Here is a 22339-nt window from a genome sequence, read left to right as displayed (position 1 = left end):
ATGGAATGTAATGTAAAGCAAACTAATATCAAGTTGTAGAACTGTATATGACGGGTGTTTCTGTGCTCCTCCGACTCCAGGGTATGGGTTTGTGGACTTTGACAGCCCTGGAGCAGCCCAGAAGGCGGTCCATGCCCTAAAGACCAGTGGCATACAAACCAGATGGCTAAGGTGAGAGGAACCCTGTGTTCTTCTGGTAGCAGAACAACATTGGCCCTAGGTCTGTCTCTGTTTTGTAAATTACAATGACAGATTATATGGAGCAGTAGACTGTGTGGTGTGTGTGTGTGTGTGTGTGTGTGTGTGTTGTGTGTGTTGTTGTGTGTGTGTGTGTGTGTGTGTGTGTGTGTGTGTGTGTGTGTGTGTGTGTGTGTGTGTGGTGTGTGTGTGTGCAATGTACATGTACGTGCATTTGTGTGTGTGTGTAAAGCAGAGCAGCAGAGTCAGTCACATGCACCCAGCTGACTGGCTGGCTGTTCAGGCGGGTGACCCCATTCACGTTCTCTACTTAAGCCAGATGTCCTCCCTTCCCTCTCCCGTTCGCTGCCAAAAAACAGTCGTCCACACGCACAGAACAAGGACGGACAGCTTTCTGCTGTTACGCAAATATTTATGACTGTCTGTCTCGTAGCACAGCAACTAAATAATGTGCTCTGGGCTAGGATACTCCCAGTTAGCATTTTATGCTGTGATATGAGTTAGCATGTTATGCTAACGTTCCATGTCCAATTACTGATGTTATGCTTATGGTTTGAATAGTTCTTTGGTGAAATAGGGGTGTCTTTTTTTCAGCTTCAACCTATGATTTGAACAGCTGCTTTTATAGAAAATGACTGAAGTAAAAGTAAAAGTCACCCAGTAAAAGTCACCAGTCTAAACGTATTTGGTTTAAAATATACTTAAGTATCAGGAGTAAATGTAATTGCTAAAAATATACTTAAGTATCGAAAGTAAATGTAATTGCTCAAATATACCTAAGTGTCAAAAGTACAAGTATAAGTCATTTCAAATTCCTATATTGTGTACTTTTTCCACCTCTTGTTACTGATTGGTACTGATTTAATGGTTGGTATTGTGATGCTAATGTCACGGTTAGATGAGAAGGATCTGGTTTTGTGTGACAGTACTGTTTTGTCCTACCAGGGCGGGATGACTCTCACCTACGACCCCACCTCAGCTGCTATGCAGAARGGCTATTATGCCTCTCCCTACACCCTAACGGCCAATAGGATGATGGCTCAGCAAGCCATGTCTCCCTACATGTCTCCTGTCACCTCCTACCAGGTAGGCACATCATTATCCTGGAGCTAATTAAATCTAAACGATCAAAAGATGATTGTCGCTTTGGATGAGAGCGTGTGTTAAATGACTCAAATGTAAATGTTATGTAAATTTGAAGAATGTGGCATGAGGTTAACTCTACCCTTTCATGTGCCAGGTACAGAATCCTTCCTGGATGGCCCACCAGCCTTACATCATGCAACACCCAGTAAGAGAAATTWAATTCTTGTCTTTCTTACTCCACACACACAGTGCTAGAAAATATGGATTGTCAGACTTCATTTTACCACAAATGGAGTACTACCCTACCCTGGTACAAAAACACAGTGAAAGAAACTATATCTTACCTCAGTTCGCAGCGCTATACATGTAGACTACAGACATAATGCAAGTAAACATTTAGTTGGACGATGTATACCATGCGTATCTCATACATACGACTAATAATACAGTTAGTCGGCTACTTCTCTGATACAAAAACATTGTGATTTAAACATATATATATATACTGTATATCCAGGGGTGCAACTTTGGTTTTAGAAGTGGGGGGGACATATACACTACAGGTCAAAAGTTTTAGAACGCCTACTCATTCAAGGGTTTWTCTTTATTTTTACTATTTTCTACATTGTAGAATAATAGTGAAGACATCAGAACTATGAAATAACACATATGGAATCATGTAGTAACCAAAAAAGTGTTAAACAAATCAAAATATATTTTTATATTTGAGATTCTTCAAATAGCCACCCTTTGCCTTGATGACAGCTTTGCACACTCTTGGCATTCTCTCAACCAGCTTCACCTGGAATGCTTTTCCAAGCAGTCTTAAGGAGTTCCCACAATGCTGAGCACTTGTTGGCTGCAATTTCCTTCAATCTGCCATCTTCATCTCAATTTGGTTGAGGTCGGGGATTGTGGATGGCCAGGTCATCTGATGCAGCACTCCATCACTCTCCTTCTTGGTAAAATAGCCCTTACACAGCCTGGAGGTGTGTTGGGTCTTGTCCTGTTACAAACAAATTATAGTCCCAATAAGCCCAAACCAGATGGGAATGGCGTATCGCTGCAGAATGCTGTGGTAGCATGCTGGTTAAGTGTGCCTTGAATTCTAATAATCACAGACAGCATCACCAGCAAAGCCCCCCACACCATAACACCTCCTCCTCCAAGCTTTACGGTGGGAAATACACATGCAGAGATCATCTGTTCACCCAATCACGTCTCACAAAGACACCGGGATTGGAACCAAATAATTCTCAAATTTTGGACTCCAGACCAAGGACAAATTTCCACGGTCTAATGTTCATTGCTCGTGTTTCTGGCACAGGAGGTCTCTTCTTCTTATGTGTCCTTTAGTAGTGGTTTCTTTACAGCAATTCGACCATGAAGGCTTGATTCACCAGTCTCCTATGAAGAGTGATGTTGAGATGTGTCTGTTACTTGAACTCTGTGAAGAATTTTTTGGGCTGCAATTCTGAGGCTGGTAACTCTATGGAACTTACCCCTGCAGCAAGAGTAACTCTGGGTCTTCCATTCCTGTGGCGGTCCTCATGAGGCCATTTTCAACATAACGCTATGTTTTTATGTTTTTTGTGACTGCCACTTGAGAAAACTTTAAAAGTTCTGAAATGTTCCGTATTGACTGCCTTCATGTCCTAAATTAATGATGGATTTCGTTTTTTTCTTTGCTTATTTGAGCTGTTCTTGTCATAATAATGGACTTGGTCTTTTACACAATAGGGCTATCTTATGTATACCCCCCACCTTGTCACAACACACAACTGGAATTGGCTCAAACGCATTAAGAAGGAAAGAAATTCACATTGTGAACATGAATTGAAATGCATTCCAGGTGACTACCTCGTGAAGCTGGTTGAGAGAATGCAAGAGTGTGCAAGCTGTCAACAGGCATCAAAGAATCTAAATATAAAATATATTTTGATTTGTTTAACATTTGTTGGTTACTACAATGATTCCATATGTGTTATTTCATAGTTTGGATGTCTTCAACTTTATTCTACAATGTATGAAAAAAGTAAAATAAAGAAAACCCTTGAATTAGTAGATTTTCAAAAACTTTGACCAAGCGTATATATATAAGTGGGGAGAACAGTATTTGATACCCTGATTGATTTACAGTTTTTCACTACTTACATCAGTAGAGGTCCTGTAATTTTATCATTAGGTACACTTCAACTGGAGAACGGAATCTAAAACAAAATCAGAAAATCACGTATAGTTTAAAGATTAATTGCATTTTTATTGACAGACATAAGATGTTGATACACAGAAAGCATATACTATATTGATACAGAAACCTAGTTGCAATTACAGAAGTCATACGTTCCATGTAGTTCTTGACCAGGTTTGCACCACTATGCTGCAGTCGATGTGAGCCCCCTCTCCAACGACCTCCCAGATCTCAGGTTTCGGCTGGCTGGCAAACGGATCTTTCGCTCCCTCTCAAAAGATTTTCTATTGGGTTCAGTCTGGAGACTGGCAGTGCCACTCTCACGGACGCAGATGCTTCTTAGCTGACCACTCCTTGTTGCCCGGCTGTTGGTTTCGCGGTCGTTGTCATGCTGGAAGACCAGCCACGACCCATCTTTCATTGCTCTTTACTGAGGGAAGGAGGTGTTGGTGGTAGATCTCGCGATACATTGGCCCCATCCATCTCCCCTTAATACGGTTTGCACGTCGTCCTGCTCCCTTTGCAGAAAAGCAATCCCCAAAAGAAATTTGATGGTTTCCACCTCCATGCTTCACGGTTGGGATGGTGTTCTTGGGGTTGTTACTTCATCCTTCTATTCCTCCAAACACGGCGAGTGGAGTTTTAGACAAAAAGCTCTATTTTTGTCTCATCAGACCACATGACCTTCTCCATTCCTCCTCTGAGATCATTCCATAATGGTCATTTTGGCAAACTTCGACGGGCCTGGACATGCGGCTGGCTTGAGCAGGGGGACCTTTCGTGCGCTGCAGGATTTTAATCCCATGCGGCGTAGTGTGTTACTAATGGTTTTCTTTTGACGACTGTGGTCCCAGCTCTCTTCAGGTCATTGACCAGGTCCTGCCCGTTAGTTCTGGGCTGCATTTCCCTCCATTCCTCATTGATCATGATGCCCCACGAGGTTGAGATCTGCATGGAGCCCCAACCGAGGGGATTGGACCGTCATCTTGGACTTCTTCCATTTTCTAAATAATTGTGGCCAACAGTGTTATGCCTTCTCCATCAACGCTTGCCTTATTGTCTGTGCCCATCCCAGCCTTGTACAGGTCTACAATTTTATCCCTGATGTCCTTACACAGCTCTCTGTCTTGGCCATTGTGGAGAGGTTGGAGTCTGTTTGATTTGAGTGTGTGGACAGGTGTCTCTTTTATACAGGTTAACGAGTTCAAACAGGTGCCAAGTTAAATACATGGTAATGACGTGGAGAACAGTAGGGCTTCTTAAAGAAAACTAACAGGTCTGGTGAGAGCCGGAATCTTATGGTTGGTAGTGATCAAATACTTATGTCAGTGCAATAAAATGCCAAATTAATTACTTAAAAATCATACAATGTGATTTTCTGACTTTGTTTAGTTCCGTCTTCACAGTTGGAAGTGGTACCTATGATAAAAATGACAGACCTCTACCATAGCTTTGTAAGTAGGGAACCGCCAAAATCGGCAGTTATCCAAATACTTGTTTCTCCCACGTATATATATATACTTTTTTTTTTAAATCCAGGTCGGATAAACCTCCAAACAGCCTACACGAGCCGTGCGGAGCCGTCCGGCATGGTCCTAAAGCACACTGTCACCTCGTTTTTGTATCGCATTCCAAGTTTGGTATCGGCATTCCAATTTACAACTGGGGGAATATGATATTTCAGAATGTGAAAGTTTGCGGCCCCTGTATATATCTTATCCCACTGATAGTATATGTTGAGAGGCTCACATATGACATATGACAAATACCCTGATTCAAAAAACAGAATGTGTTACTTTAATCAGCGGTTCTGCTGACGCAGCAGAATAAACACACCAAAATCTGTGTGGGAAGAGAAGAGAACAGAACAAAACAGAGCCAAGCCCAGTTCTGGAACCGAAACATCCCTCATATTTTCAGTGAGGGCGGAACCAATCAATTGTTTTGATGGATTTAAAGGGGAAACTCCTCTGGTGAGTTTAAGCTCTTGAGCTCTTTTCCTTTTATCATCTGGATGTGACACGGTGGATTAAGGTTGCGTCTGAATTTGCACCCTATTCCCTATATAGTGCACTACTTTTGACCAGAGCCTGAGACAAAAGCAGAGAGCTCTCTTTTCCTGTAGCTAACTAACTCTGGGCTCTGGTCAAACGTTGTGCACAATGTAGGGAACAGGGCAGGGGTATTCAACTCTTGCCCTACTAGGTCCGGAGCCTGCTGGTTTTCTGTTCTGCCTGATAATTAATTGCACCCACCTGGTGTCCCAGGTCTAAATCAGTCCCTGATTAGAGGGGAACAATGAAAAATGGTCCAGAGTTGAGTTTGAGAGAATAGGGTGTGATCTGGGACCAAAATACAACTGTGCTTCTCTGGCCTCTAGCTCTCTGCTCCCACTGCCTTATGGAGCCAACAGGAAATGCCTGCAGCAGACACGYTCTTATGACTGAAGCCATTCGCATCTCTCAGCAGATGGTTTCAAGTAGAACAAGTGTCTGTGTCTGTTTCCCCTCCTTTTGACAAGGAAATGGTGCACTCCCTCAAGGAGTTGTGGCTTTTACGGATGGCCCAAGGCCTAACAAATATGTATTTTCTGGGGGTGCTGAGCTTGTCTGATTAATCTAACTAACTTGAAGTCACAAGTTTCACTTGGTTAGTGCTGAGCGATTAGTGCTTTTTGAGATCGTTTCAGTTTCTGTTTGATTATTACAAAATAATCACGGTTTTATTTGTATTTATTTTGTATTTATTTTTTACATTAAATGCACTATGCAGTATGTGGGTTGAATTCTGTAACAACACAGAACAAAACTATTAATACAAGTCCCATGATGGTAGTGACTGACCATTACTGCTTATCACTTATTAACCATCATTTATTCACATTACTATAGTTTAATAAAATATTTTATTCGATTACTTTATTATTTTATTCCAAGTCATTGTCTCATCTATATAAAGCTGCTGCCTATGCTGTCTGACAAAATCACTATTTTAGTAGTTTTTTCATTATTTGTTATTCTTATCTCTTACTTTTTTGGAGGGTATTTTCTTAACTGCATTGTTGGTTAGGGCTTGTAAGTAAGCATTTCACTGAAGGTCTACACCTGTTTTATTCGGCGCATGTGACAAATAACATTTMATTTGATTCAAAGTAAATAAGGCATACTTTTATGACTGCTGAAAACCAACTATCAATCACTTAGATCCTGCATTTTCAAACTCGCGAAGCTTCTCCGTTCTATCCCTCTCGTTCTCTGTTCTCTGTCTCCATGTCAAGTCCGCACAGATCGGACAAGTTTAAAGCGGGCACACAATGGATTATGGTCATTGTAGTAAATGACCATGTTTTCTTCGCTAAACTATGTCGAATATTGGCTTGTTGGAACCTACAACTCCCTACTACATCGCACAGTTCAGGCTTGATCGGATTTATCTCTACAGAAACTGCACATCGAGCTCAACAACAAAAAAAAGGAGCAAAATGGAATTCAAATAATTGAACCGACGTCAGTCAAGTAGTTGTTAAAAAATGTAAAATAACCAACATTTCGGTTAATCGCTCAGCAGTACACTTGGTCTAACCAGTCCCTATTCAGCCCTGTACAGAAACAGTGTTATGAATGAGTTATTACAGTTAAACCTAACCACAAATTCCAATCATTTTAAAGCCAGATACTTTTGCCTGCAGACCTTCCATTGATCCTCAATGGATTTGAGTATGAGGATGACCTTGTATTGATTCTAGAATTGTAATCTCTCTCTCTCTCTCTCTGCTACAGCAGGCTGTAATGTCGCCCTCTGTGGACCACTCCATGACAATGCAGCCCACCGCCATCATGACACAGCAGATGGGCCATCTCTCATTGGGCAGCAGTGGAGCGGTGAGGGGGATTCTGGGAAGGGGGAGGTGCAATTTAGTTAGTCTCATTTTACCTGATGCAAACTCAGATCTAAAGTGCATAGAGGCTAAGGGCTAGGGGGTGATTTGGGATCGGGTGAAAATGAGTTGGCTAACTTCTGAGGGGTACAGTATGAGGGGTATAGTATCCCTTAAATCACGATTTGAGCTAATCTAATATATTGTTGTTTTTCTTGTGACAGCAGTATATTTCAGCCAACGCTGCAGTCCAGGCAGCCTATATGCCTCAGTACGCCCACATGCAGCAGACAGCCGTAAGTTCCGAGGTTCGTCTTTGCCATCTCATCGTGTTGATCTCCTCTCATTCATGTCTCATCATGAGTACAGCCATTTTACATACAATCTTTACATCCCATGCCATTACTTACTTGATGGTGCTAATACGCAATATTAAGATGTGAAGTTACACAGTTTTTCCCTCTTCAGGAAAATGGTTCACAGCAGCAAATGGATTCGTCCAACAATTCGTCTCCCTACAGTCAGCAGAGCAAGTAACGATAAGGTACGTGCTTCCATATGAGTCCCTATATAAGATGGAAGTGATAGTTTTAATTGTACTGTAACACTGCTAATAGTAGGAGTAATGATCCTGATTGTTGTGTGTATTGTCAGGTGACTTCTGTGAGCAGTAATGGATGCTGTGGGCGCTGACTCATGATGTCACAGTCACAGCCTCTCCTGATTGGACCAGACCAGACTTCAGTAAGAACTCTTTTGCACAGCTTCAACCAAACAACTGTGTATGATGGAACCAACAGCAATGATACCATGGTGTGTAAAACGAAGACAGAGGTGTAAAAATGGACAAAACCAACAATTATTCCCCCCTTCAAAACAGGAAAAATATGTTTTATTTTGATAAACGAAAAGACGTGCATTTTTTTACCACGGATTCTCCAAGTGGATGCAATGGGGCAAGTAGCCTACAGAGATTGATTCTTTTTTGTGTGGAATCTGTTGACTTAAGGAAAAAGAGATTTCCAATGGGTTTTATAGGTAGTTTATTAGCCAAGATATATGATGAAAAAAATGTTGCTTGCAAAAAGTGTTCATTTGGTGAGGTGTTACTGCTTTTCATTTTTGGTCTTTATAAGATATTATCATTCAATTAGGCTTTTAGGGTTAATGTCTGACATGATTTTCTGTATCAGATTAAATATGTAGGATTGGCCGTTTGGCAGCTGTCAATCAATCTATGAATAGAGAACTGATAAAGAAGCAGATGTTTTGCCAAATAGATGATGGGTTGGATAATGTGCCTTCCTCTAACATCATAACAGTCATTTTACATAGCCTGGCAGAATCCGAACTGATTCCCTGACATTTCACTGTTTCACTTCATGGTGATCACAGTATTCAGCCTGGTCTAACCAGGCTACATTAAAAAGAACAGCCACTCTTAATTAGAACTACTGTCAGTCCATAGTAAGGTCTCTTTAGACTTTGACAGTGTAGGTGTCTTGTTTTGTCATATTTCACACACAGCCAAGGATGTTGACCTCCATCAAATGCTACACATACTGATCTCATCTCCCTAATTAAGACAATATAGCCTACAATTCAAATAAAAAACACAAATAGATTTAAAAGAAATGCTTGAAATTGTGAGGTAACATCAAGGCGCTTTWATTTTTTCTCTGCTATTTTTTACTTCAACAGATACAGTAATATTAATAGAAAATGCTTAACTTTAATGAGGAAATTACAATCTGTTTTACTTTACGCTAAATTGACGGGGTTGTCTTTAAAGAACATTGAATGGTCATCTTGACCATGTGTGGTCATGTGTGACTGGTTTTTATCTACCTCAGAGTTCTGTCTGGGCTGGTATGGCTGGGTTTGCAGGTCCAGCCCGCCTCACCAGAGAAGAACACAAAAGCTGCGGACCAAATCGCACCCTTTTCCTTATGTAGTGCATTACTTTTGATCCATAGGCTTTTCACATGGGGCTATGTTCAAAACGTTGGGCCAGTAACCGTAAGGTTGCTGGATCGAATCCCCGAGCTGACAAGGTAAAAATCTGTCGTTCTGCTCCTGAACATGGCGGTTAATCTACTGTTCCCCGGTAGCCCGTCATTGTAAATAAGAATTTGTTCTTAACTGACTTGCCTAGGTAAATAAAGGTTAAATAAATAAAAACATAGACTTAGATAGACATCACATCATTGTGTCTATCCCATTATGCCGTCTGTGAGAGCATTTTGAAGTAGTCAACTGGGTGGGARTTCCAATGGGTTAAAGGGATACTTCGGGATTTTGGCAATGATGCCCTTTATCTACTAGCATGCTAGCAGATACCCATAGACTTCCAGTCATTGCGCTAACACTAGTTAGCATTGGCTTGCGAAACTACCTCTAACTTCATTGATACTGGACACAGAGACATAAAAATGGTATCCACAAATTCATTTGACTCTGGAGAAGTAGATAAAGGGCCTCTGCCAAAATCCCGAAGTATCCCTTTAACCCATTGGAAGWCCCACKCAGTTGACTACTTCAAAATGGTGAAAGTCCTCAATGGTGCTGCCAATGCTAAAATAGGCTTTTGGGCACTAGAGTCCTCTATGTATCTCTATGGGTCAAAAGCATTGCACTATAAAGGAAATGAGGTCAGATTTGGAATGCATCCTAAGCCAAGCTCAGGAGCTGGCCAATAGCAATTTTTACAATTCTTCCTCCTACTACTCTGTCCTCAAGTAAAGAAACATTCTGTTTTGTTTAGTGTAGTATCATGCTGAATCTTGTTTTTGTTTTTTTCCCGATATGAACATTGTTACAAGTGGAATCTGGTTTTAGCTCCGCCTTAGTTTTGGAGTCTCCAAAGTTAAATGAAAAACAAAGTGCTGCTTGTCGAACAGAGGTTCCAATAGGCTGGGGAATTAGGTGGGGGGTTTTTTATAAAAGAGGAGCGCAAACCCACCACGTGGTAGTGTAGATGGCTAGACTTGATCTATTCTTCCCTTGAAACACACACACACACCTTCTCTGTATGMGACTTTGTGTTGGCAGTTAATGTGGTGAGGGGGTTGTAGAAGTCTGAAAGATGGAAGTTTAAATTGCAACCATACTATTTGTAGTCTTGCATAGCTAGCGATGTCTGAACCAAGTGCAATTCTGTGTCTGGATCAATAGGCTAGTTGTACAGCAAATTCAACCAACACTTGTGTGATATAGACTGGCTGATGACAATAAGTCAAATMAAATAGTAGTAATTTATGCAGAAAGATAGATTTTTTTTGTTTTACATGTCCGGGTGATGACGCTGCTGGGTATCATCAATTAGAAAAATAAAATAATTTTGTATTTTTGTTTCCTTATGTATGTTACAGCCATTGTTTCACAAGATTGTTCTACCAATCTTATCCTTGTGCTTTCCTTTATAAAAACATTTGAATAAAAACCCACCATGAATCAGCCCTATGAGGTGAGTTTGTTTAGTCATTTATGTCTCATATTTTATGTTTGATGTAGTTTACTAAATCTTAATTGACCCCCTTCAGTTACAGCTATTGTGGCAGTGTTTTGGTTAGAACAGGATATGACAAGAAGCATGTAATTTTACATAGTACCCTCCAAGCTCATCATTAAGCTTAGGGCCCTGGGTCTGAACCCRMCCCTCTGCAACTGGGTCCTGGACTTCCTGATGGGCTGMCCCGGGGTGGTGAAGGTAGGAAACAGCACCTCCACTACGCAGACTCTCAACACAGGTGCCCCACAAGGGTGCATGCTCAGCCCCCTCCTGCTCTCCCTGTTCACCCATGACTGCGTGTCCACGCACGCCTCCAACTCAATCATCGAGTTTGCAGACGACACAACAAGCCTGATTACCAACAACGACAAGACAGCCTACAGGGAGGAGGTGAGGGCGCGGGCGGGGTGGTGCCTGGAAAATAACCTCAACATCAACAAAACGAAGGAGCTGATCGTGGACTTAAGGAGACAGCAGAGGGAGCACGCCCCCATCCACATTGACGGGACCGCAGTGGAGAAGGTGAAAAGCGTCAAGTTCCTCGGCGTACACATCATGGACAATCTGAAATGGTCCACCCACACAGACAGTGGGGTGAAGAAGGTGCAACAGCGCCTCTTCAACCACAGGAGGCTGAAGAAATTTGGCTTGGCTCCTAAAACCCTCACAAACTTCTACAGGTGTACAATTGAGAGCATCCTGTCAGGCTGTATCACTGTCTGGTACGGCAACTGCACCGCCCACAACCACAGGGCTCTCCAGAGGGTAGTGCGGTCTGCACAACGCATCACCGGGGGCAAACTACCTGCCCTCCAGGACACCTACAGCACCCGATGTCACAGGAAGGCCAAAAAGATCATCAAGGACATCAACCACCTGAGCCACGGCCTGTTCACCCCGCTATCATCCAGAAGGCGAGGTCAGTACAGGTGCATTAAAGCTGGGACCGAGAGACTGAAAAACAGCTTCTATCTCAAGGCCATCAGACTGTTAAATATGAATCACTAGCCGGCCTCCTCCCAGTACTCTTTTCTGAACTTAATCACTGTCCCTAGCCGGCTACCACCCGGTTACTCAACCCTGCACCTTAGAGGCTGCTACCCTGTAGACATGGAATCACTGATCACTTTAATAATGGAACACTGGTCACTTTAATAATGTTTACATAATGTTTTACTAATTTCATATGTATATACTGTATTCTACTGTATTCTAGTCAATGCCACTCCGACATTGCTTGTSCTAATATTTATATATTTCTCAATTCCATTCTTTTAATTTGAGATTTGTGTGTACTGTTGTGAATTGTTAGATACTACTGCACTGCATTTCGCTACCACCGCAATAACGTCTGCTAAATATGTGACCAATAAAATSTGATTTGATTTACATGAAGTACCTTCAATCAACAGCAGAGGGGGCTATGCTTTCAAATTAGTAAGTATTTATTTAACTAGGCAAGTCAGTTAAGACCAAATTCTTATTTACAATGACAGCCTACTGGGGAACAGTGGATTAACTGCCTTGTTTAGGGGAAGAACGACAGATTTTTACCTTGGGGATTTGACCCAGCAACCTTTCGGTTACTGGCCCAACGCTCTAACCACTAGGCTACATGCCACCCTGAAAGTAAATGTAGCAGATGTCTAAAATCATATACATAGAATAATATATAGTTTCAGATTCCACTTTGTCATCGTTAGTACTGTCTTGATAAGAACTTGATGTATCAATGTACTTGCTAACCAGTGATGTATATAAACGTGAGTATACAGTATATGTCCATGGCGCTAACCTATTTGACACTATTTGTAGCATCCAGGGGGTTTCATGTAATGTATCCATTGTAATATCAGTGTCTTTTATGGGGCTTCTCTGTTAAAGCTAGCAGCTTACTTGAGCTGATGCCATAGACACAAAGGCACCATGTCCCATATATCTTACCAGTAAAGATCACCCACTACCACACACACACACACATGCTCCGGACACCACCCAGCCAGACTGTAATGCCAGGCATATGCTCCCCACGCCACACAAGAACATCGACCCCTATGAACATAAGGAGCAAATGATGGAGGATTAGCACTCTCTCTCTCTCCTTTCTCTCGCTCTTTCTGATGTCTAATTCTCCACAGCTGAAGGGACATGGCGCTATTCCCTAAAGTGGGGCCAAGGTCAGATTGGGGGTGCCTGTGCAGACATCGGGGGTGCAGACATTGAGAGGGTCTGTGGTATCTAGTGTCTTGATTCATTCACTAATTTCTGTTCAATGGCATTTCATAGGAAAGGGGCTGATTGACCTTTAAATAAACGTTTCTGCCACGTGTCTTTATGTGGTCACAGTATAGCCTATGGATACATTTTTCAATAGCAATGTAAAAAGCGACTAATGTGTTTTACTCTACAGTAGTAGAGGGTAACTGTACCACATGGCAAAGAGTCAGCTTGATTAGCCTGGTAGCCATTTGGAACCAGAATGGTTACCACATTGACTTCTGGGAATAATGCCTTGCCTGAATGTGCAGTTTTACTGAACTCATCTGACTCTCATCCCTACGATGTACATCTGTCACCTTGTCCACCTCCTCTGCGTCTCTCTCTCTCTCTTCTCTGCTCTCTGTCCTCTGTCTCTGTCTGTCTCTGTCTCTGTCTCTGTCTCTGTCTCTCTCTCTCTCTCCTCTCTCTCTCTCTCTCTCTCTCTCTTCTCTCTCTCCTCTCTCTCTCCTCTCCCCTAACCTCTTTATACACACACACATTCCAATCATACCACCCACAGGGAAGGATAACATTATACACCGTCACTCCTTTCATCCTCTGTCCCTCCCTCGCAACTTTCTTCAAATTACTCACATAGCTTTGACTATGGTTCCCACTAAGTCGCGACTAAGCACACACAAGACAGCGACAAAAACAACACATTTTTGTGCTTTACATCTTGACACAAGTTCCCCACGGGGAGCTGTAGCCTACTGCGTCAACCAAGAGAGGGCAACACTGGCACATTTGGCCTGTCAGTCAATCTGGATCACTGCCACTGTGCTACCATCCCTCTCTAATGAAGGCGGCTGTTATTTGTATGTCTCAGACCCACCAGCAGTTGCTGCCATCACTCATCAGCACCCCTCCACCCCCATCAGCCTGGGAGCATGGGCAGTGGGGAGGGTGAMAGGGACAGGCAGCGTCATGCTTCATAAAGCTGTCTGTTACTGTAGGTTTATAGTTACTCCTGCCCAGGGCTGCAGTTGGAYCTGGACGTTTTGAGGGCCGGCGGCAGTGGCGACGTCTCCCTGATTCCTCTCCCACCATTTGTCAGGCGGTGACAAGGACGCAGCGGCCCTTTGACAGGGCAGCATGGTACCGGAGGAGGCTCCTGTAGGTGAGTTGCCTCATTGCAGTGCCGACCGTTGTGATGTACTGTGTGTTGACACGGCCCGCCCGGCACACACACACTGATATATCTGTGATATCATATCACACAGCACTGCGTACAACCCGGAGCAGGCATCTCATTGTAAGGAATGACTAGGAGTAATGACTAGGATTCAGTTTCTTATGAATCCCTTAACTTGACAAAGCCAATATCATGTTCATGTCTCAACAACAGAAGTAGAYGTTGGAGTCTAGTTAGGAATGCTGGCAGGTTRTGTGTGGGAGAGTCTTCCTTCCCTCACATTGTGACTGATGGTGGMAATGAAACCTTGGGAAAGCAACATGAAGATGAACAGAAGTTTTTTCTATTTCTCTCTGTATGGTRAGACATGACCATCTGACCCAAAGATTGGCTTATTGACATGCTGGAGAACACTTTTTGGGGACACTGGCTGGTTAGGTAGGACACTTTGAATGAAAGAATGGATATCTGGGCTGGTTAGATAGGACACTTTAATGAAATAATGATTATCTGGGCTGGTTAGGTAGGACAATTTAATGAAAGAGTGATTCTATGGGCTGGTTAGGTAGGATRATTTAATGAATGAATGCATATCTGGGCTGGTTAGGTWGGACAATTTAATGAAAGAATGGACATGGTAAGGTAAGACTATTAAGTAGGACAATGTAATGAATGACCAGAGTGGATTAGGTAGGACAACTAGGTTGGACAATTTAATGAGTTAATGGATATCTAAGCTGGTTAGGTAGGACAATTAGGTAGGACAATTAAGTAGGACAATTAGGTAGGACAATTAGGTAYGACAGTTTAATGAATGAATGGGTAGCTGAGTTGTCAGATAGCGACAGATCATATTTTAAAAGGTCACACTAGTGTATGTTTTAAAGATGTTTATGGGTGGCCTGTGTACTTTCTCTGAACAGCGGTGGCACACCTGTACAAATGTTTGTCCTCTAGTCAGATAGAGAATGGAGGGAGCTGCAAAGTGGCAGAGGACAAGTGCTGTCGTTACACTGTCACTCCATCCATGACAGTGGGAATGACAGACAGCTGGGTGCCTCTGGGGGTGGAGGYGGACAGGAGTAAGGATGACGGTGGCGGAAGACTGGAGAAAAGACGAGTAGACTATAGGAGAGATTATAATGGAAGAATCATTTGGAGAGATGAGTAAATATGAGAGGAGAAGTGGAGAAGGGAGCAMAGGAGAGGGGGATAGTAACAGAGAAGGAGAGGAGGYGGTTTGGKGTAACAGATGAGGGGCTTACTGCGATTCGGAGGGGTGTGAMYCTGCTTTAGTAGGATATTCCGTCTYGAACGGACYAGCTGAGAAATCCACACTGCAGCTGTCAATTGTTCCCCACCTACACACTCCGCCTGTTAAGACACACACTCCATGTGCTACGCACACACACATTCACGCCTATTCACTCACAGGTTACTTACACACACACACACACACACACGCACACATAAACTTATGAGGATATTTGTATTGAGCAACAGACTACTTTTCAAAAGAGCCCGAGACGTAGTTTTTGTCCCTACTGTTAATCATTAAATCTAAAGTAACCCTTGAGATATGCACATTTCTGAGGGGTTGGTCGTATTAAATATTAACGTATTTTTTCAGTTGCAGTATCTAGTCTGGGTAATTCAGGGGTTATCTCGTCTGGGTAATTCAGGGGTTATCTCGTCTGGGTAATTCAGGGGTAATGACTTTGGCCTACACCCGCCTTTATACACAGCTCAACAATGGATCCAGTCACATTGCTTTATGGGTAAATACAACATAGAATAGAGTATGATGTTAAAGCCAATAAACAACACTTGATGGAGACCTGTTATAGTGCAAAAATGCTACAGACAAGACAATGTGTGCCATAATATAATACATTTCAAGAACAAGGCAGTGAAGACATGATTGACCATATAATGCAACACATTGACAGACAGGCAATCGTGACCCACTGAACTATGGGTAAGTGTTCTGTTGCATATCCTGGAAGTTCGAAAGTATGATGTTTTACAACCGCAGGGATTTGACTTGATCTAGTTCATTTGGTCCTGTGTGGCTCAGTGGGTAGAGAATGGCGCTCGCAATGCCAAAGGTTGTGTGTACGATTCCTGCTGGAGCCGCCCATATGTAAAATGTATGCACGCATTGCTCTAAGTCGCTTTGTATTTCAGTGTCTGCTAAATGGCAAATATTATATCCATTTGTGATCACTAGGGAATAGGCCTACTGGCCTAGGTATGTATCAGGTTGTCATTATAGGTCATGAGGCATTAATACAAGTGAATTACCCGTGTATAAGCATACGTCAATTTACACACCTTACAAATACTATGGCCTTCGTAACTGCATCAATACTCATATTCAAAGTATCAACACTAGCCTATATATTTTGCAGTGAAACAGAGGTCCAGTAAAGAGGGAATTTTTTCTGTCATGGCAGATTTAAAATGAAGAATGATCAGTCCTAGGACACATAACATGCTTATTTAGAAAGGCAGAATGAAACATGCTATTTCCCCATGTTTAAACACTATTTCAAAGTTAGTATTTTCTGTGTACAAATAGTTACATGGATTTGATCATTTATCTCATAACCTGCACTTCAATATTTGTTATAACAGTTTGAGATTGCAGGCTTACAAAATAACATTGATTTAAAAAAATATATATATATATATGTAAAAATACAAGTTCATTTCTGTTATATTTCGATTATCAAATAATCTTCCATTGAAATAAAACCCAGATCAATGTACCCGTTGTCCGGCCTCACTTCACTCATAACTCACGCCCGCACACTCACTTCTCACCCACACACTCACTTCTCACRCACTCACTCACTCTCTGTAGTCCCGTTCCGTTTATGTTCTCACCTGTACGGAAGTGAACATAAAAGGCTGGGCAGGTAAGAATGTCTGAACCACGCAGGCACTCAACGTCTTTCCTGCCAGGTAAGAAAGACGGCGCATTCTCTTGTCGTTTAGCCTAGACAGTGATACCAAGAGAAGCTTACTAAGGCTGGAAATACCTATTTGTTTTGTTACTTTTACTCTACATATTAAAGTGCCAGAGAATGTTTTGTTGTTCTTTCATATCCCTATAGCAGTAACCGCGAGGACCAATGGGGATTGCTGTACTTCTGGTCCTGATTCTTCGGCATTGGATCAACAACGTGGAGGGTAAGACTAGAGACCGGATCAAACGGCTTTGATTAAATAACTTCATTAACTTCTCCTTTCAAGATTACATGTAACTGCAGTATATCCAGATTTTCCCCAAGATTATAATAGCTTTATTATTATTTTATATAGGTTAATATTCCACGTCATACATGAATGCAATGTATTGATTACATTTCAATTCGTTTATATGATCCAGTGGTTTATATATACAAATATTTATTCCTAACACCCCCCCCCCCCCCCCCCCCCCCCCCCCACGCACACACACAATTATTTTGTGATGTTTCATGATGACATAACCTATCATTTGCTCTAGTTATTCATGCGCCAAAAAATTAACCAGGCGCATCACAAAGGCAGAGGCACTAAAACTTCATTCATATATTGATATACTATAGTATTACATTCCAGGCATCAGTGCCGTGAGAAAATGTAACCCGTGCTAGACAGGGCCAACCACGCTGACCACTTCTATATTCTATATTCCCCGTGTGGTGTCCATGTAGGAACATGTTCGGTTGGCAGCGCAGTGACTTGTGACGAGTGTCTCCAGCTGGGTCCCCACTGTGCATGGTGCACACAAGAGGTAGGCTATACATCTAGGGCAGGGGAACCCAATTACATTCAACCGTGGGCCGATTTTTCCTTGAGCCGATGGTCGGGGGGCCGCATTATAGTTATAAATAACGTGTGCATTGCAAATTGACCGCAAGAGTTCCAAACAGATCAAATATTTGACAAAAACAGAATAATTTCAAACTTGAATTACATTTGGATACGATCACATATGCCTCTCTATTTATGCGTGGGAATACTAGGGAACAATTTCCTGAATAAAAATTTATTTGACGTCATTTCCTGCTGATTTTACAGTCTTTTATGTCCAAGAAGGAAATGTATATTAAAAATATATAAAACTATATATCTATATTTTGCACAGAACTTTSGGGGCAAAATAAAATCKCTGCCTATTGAGGAACGCTGATCTAGGGCATAACATTGTTGCAAGTCCAGTAGGAAAAGATATCATGAATTCATAAATGTGCAACTAGCCTAACTTGAAATGGAATACTGATATGACATGTTGTTGATGYAGCAAATTGCAGTGCAGAGTCAAAAAAATATTGTTCAATGATTTAATGATGACAATATTTGTAAATGATCTTCAGAAGTTCTACCTTTAAGTTAGTACTGTAGTATGAATATAACTATTGACTGACGAAACACCAATAAAATATGTTAAGAGTCTCTGTGTCAGATTGGTTGTAATGTGGGAGTAAAACCTTGTGGTGTTTTTAACCTCTCAGAATTTCACAGACTCGTTTTTAATTAGTGAGCGATGTGACACGCCGTACGTCCTCCTAGAGAGAGGCTGTGCCCAGGACCTGGTAGAATTTCCTGTGACCAACTCCGAGGTCCACAAGGACCAGCCTCTCGGGAAGAAAACGGGGAATACCAACAGCACACAGATATCACCACAGAAGATGMCCCTCAAACTCAGAACTGGTAAACCKTTATTTATACAGTTACTGATGGAGACCTGGGGCAGTCGCTGTGTCCATTATTTATACAGCRATTGGGTACACTGCTCACTGCTCACACTGTGTGTAAATGTTGGCCTGGCGGTGATTTGAAGTTGATTTAGAAACTCTTTTTGATGAATGAAGGATGTTTAATMAATATTMTCACACAATTTWTRACYTAAAGATAATAARATGAATAGAATTTCTCACTAGCATGGTCAGACCTTGAACTGAACAGAGCCCGGAGAGAGAGACAGAAAACACTCTATTCTATTTCTTATTTTTTCGTTCAGGCAGTGAGGTGACCTTCCAGATCAGTGTGCAGCAGACAGAGGACTACCCTGTAGACATCTACTACCTGATGGACCTCTCAGCCTCCATGATTGACGACCTGGAGATGATTAAAGACTTGGGCTCCACCCTGTCCAAAGAGATGGCAAAGCTCACCAGTAAATTCAGACTTGGATTCGGGTCCTTCGTTGAGAAACCAGTCCTCCCGTTCATTAAGATCACTCCTGGAGAGCTGGAGAACCCTTGTAGGTAGGGTACAGTATGGTTGTGAGAAATTCAATCAAAACCATTTGTAACACTATGGTTGAAGTACAAATGAAGACCACTTTATTTATATAATAATATAATATATGCATTTAGCAGACACTTTTATCCAAAGTGACTTACAGTCATGCGTACATATTTGTTGTTGGTCCCGGGAATCAAACCCCACTACCCTGGCGTTACAAGGGGCATACTCTACCAACTAAGCTACAAAGGACCATCTTTCTGTGGAAGAGACAGATTTTCTCACTAAAAGAGCTTAGTAAACGACACAGTGTTTTTGAGTATGTTTATAACACGCTTACTTGTTGTAAGTAACAGTAATAACTAGTAATAACGAATTAGTTAAACAGTGATGGAAATATTTGGCCCCCCAATGTCTTATCTGTAGACATTGGAAATCATGGAAAGTTCTGTTATTTTGAATTTGGCTTAGAGTGGGAGCCCTGGTCATAGATGTAATACACTATGTTTCTGTATGGAATTCCCATGCAGGAGTGTGGATGAGAGCTGTCTGCCAACATTTGGATACAAACACGTCCTACCTCTCACCAGCAGCACAGAGAAGTTCAACAATATCATCACCAACCAGCGTGTGTCTGCCAACATCGACCTGCCGGAGTGTGGCTTCGATGCCATTATGCAGGCTGCTGTCTGTGGAGTAAGTGAGAGAGCCTGTGGTTCAGGTTTGATTTGATTTGTCCCCAAAGATAGTACCCATTTTAACAGAAGAGAATAGAGCTGAATAGAAAATAATACTGCAGAATAGAATATAAGGGAAGGGGATAGAATATCTTCATTTTTCAAGGGAACTTCAGGTGTTCTTTGACAACGGACTGTAGTATTATTGCGGTATAATAATCTCTCGTCTCTTCCTGTTAGGACAAGATAGGCTGGAGGAACGACTCCATGCGCCTGCTGGTGTTTGTGAGCGACGCCGACTCTCACTTTGGGATGGACAGCAAGATGTCAGGCATCGTCGTCCCTAACGACGGGGAGTGCCATCTGGACAGCAACAATGAATACTCTATGGCTGCCCATCTGGTAAGGGGACAGTCACATCAGATTKATTCATTGTTTCTATGACTGGGGTTGTAATACTGTGATTCACCGTTTATGATACTATAATATGGCTTTCATTCCTATCCATGGTGAAGGAGTGTCCCTTTACTGTAAAGACTACTGGCTCTTTGGGGTCTAGGCCYGGTGACTGTAAAGTACTTTTTATTACTGTTGATGTGAAAAGGGCTTTAGAAATACATGTAATTGGTTCATTCATTGGGATGAAATACGACGGTCTGAGGTTTTAAAATACTGACTTTGTCCATCCAGGAATACCCAACTCTGGGACAGCTGATGGATAAACTGGTGGACAACAATATCCTGCTTATATTCGCTGTGACGGAYAATCAGAAACACAACTACGAGGTGAGAACTTCTCCTTCTCCCTCCATTGTCCTTTTCCCAACAGCAATGTGACGTTTACCTGTCAGACAACACCGGGTTGAAYCGAGGWATGCGGTAAGKCGGGTTATGGAATGGAGAAGGAACATGTATCTCTGTGTATCGTTGAGGTTATCGTGTTTGATTCGCTAAGTGCTCTCAGTGGGCGTGTTMGAACAAGCGCTCTCTTCTTCCTGTTTTGGGTTGAACTWATTTCCTTATGATGTTGCTGTGACTGGTCGTCCAATCTACATAAACGGTAACAGTGTGTCTGTTGTGTGTTTTATCACAGAACTATGCACATTTCATACCTGGTGCCACTGTGGGGGTTCTGGAATCAGATTCAAGGAACATCCTGGAACTGATTGTGACGGCGTATAAAGTAAGAGTCCGATTCTGTCTGTGGGTGTACAGTGTGTTTGTCAGTTAGCAGGACTATTGAGACTTGCTGAGTACATGGCCGTAGTGACCTCTGACTAGCTGCTAGATTCTTCCTTTCTGTTCATCTCTTCTCTCTCCCTCCTCTCCCCACCACCCCTCTCCCTCCCCCTCTCATCCCTATCTCTCCGTTCCTTCCCCCCTCTCTCTCTCTCTCTCCCTCTCCTCTCTGCACCTCGATATGCTGTCAGCAGGCCTGTACTCGCCCCTGCTGTTTGATCCTCTATCGTGGCTCTGTGTTCCTCCCTACAGTCTAATCCCTATTGGCTTCAGGCCTACAGGCAGCGCGTGTGTGTGTGCGAGTGTATGCATGAGGGTATGCGCGAGTGGTGTGTGTACGTGTGCGTTGACGGTGATGAGAGCAGACCCACAGCTTCTAATAATTGCAGCAGACGCTTCCTGAACAGCCTACCATAGCCAAGTCACGTCTAGCTATGCCAAGGGGCTTCACTGAGAGCTTTATTCAATACCGAGCTAATGGCAAGCACTTAGCATCTAGCATAATAAGAAATGTACAGGACATACTTTGTGTAAAAGCTATTAAGAGGTTAGCCACATTAGCCCCCTTATTTTGGGGATAACTAGATATTGATTTAGTGCTCGTCATAGTACACTGTACCGTGAGTACACTACTGCTCCAGCTGTGTCTCAGCTCAAGCTTTTTCTCTCACGCATCACACAGACCACATCTTCCCCGAAGGCCTGAAGGAACTGAAAGGATAAAAATGTAATCTGTCAACACTGTGTTTACTAAGAGAAAGAGTCCTAAGAGTCATATCTACCTCACTGTACCCTGTGGTGATTGGCAAATAACACCTGGGAAACCTGGGAGCTTGACGGAATACCTGGGAAGTTACTGGGATCATGACTCACACCACTCAGAGAAAGGGACTTCCCTATATAGTGGAAGACTAGAAATGAATAG

The 22339-nt window shown here is 42.4% G+C and overlaps 1 protein-coding gene and 1 pseudogene across 1 annotated transcript in view; both read left to right on the top strand.

Annotated features, from left to right (window-relative positions):
- The window catches only part of LOC111971078 (RNA-binding motif, single-stranded-interacting protein 1-like), a 20183-nt pseudogene extending 9369 nt beyond the window's left edge, over positions 1 to 10814 (top strand).
- Positions 10815 to 14036: 3222 nt separating this feature from the next.
- LOC111971077 (integrin beta-6-like) overlaps positions 14037 to 22339 on the top strand; it is a 16955-nt gene continuing 8652 nt past the window's right edge. The window contains exons 1-9 of the mRNA XM_070445871.1: positions 14037 to 14242; positions 17377 to 17452; positions 17962 to 18041; positions 18763 to 18961; positions 19272 to 19518; positions 20029 to 20194; positions 20416 to 20577; positions 20866 to 20961; positions 21269 to 21401. Of these exons, the coding sequence (XP_070301972.1) occupies positions 17395 to 17452; positions 17962 to 18041; positions 18763 to 18961; positions 19272 to 19518; positions 20029 to 20194; positions 20416 to 20577; positions 20866 to 20961; positions 21269 to 21401 (1141 nt within the window). The 5' untranslated portion in view covers positions 14037 to 14242; positions 17377 to 17394. The remainder of the gene's footprint in view (positions 14243 to 17376; positions 17453 to 17961; positions 18042 to 18762; positions 18962 to 19271; positions 19519 to 20028; positions 20195 to 20415; positions 20578 to 20865; positions 20962 to 21268; positions 21402 to 22339) is intronic.

This window comes from Salvelinus sp. IW2-2015, linkage group LG12, assembly GCF_002910315.2.
Source record: "Salvelinus sp. IW2-2015 linkage group LG12, ASM291031v2, whole genome shotgun sequence".
Lineage (NCBI taxonomy): Eukaryota > Metazoa > Chordata > Actinopteri > Salmoniformes > Salmonidae > Salvelinus > Salvelinus sp. IW2-2015.
The sequence above is the reverse complement of the archived record's forward strand: the minus strand, read 5'-3'. Positions and strand labels throughout refer to the sequence as shown.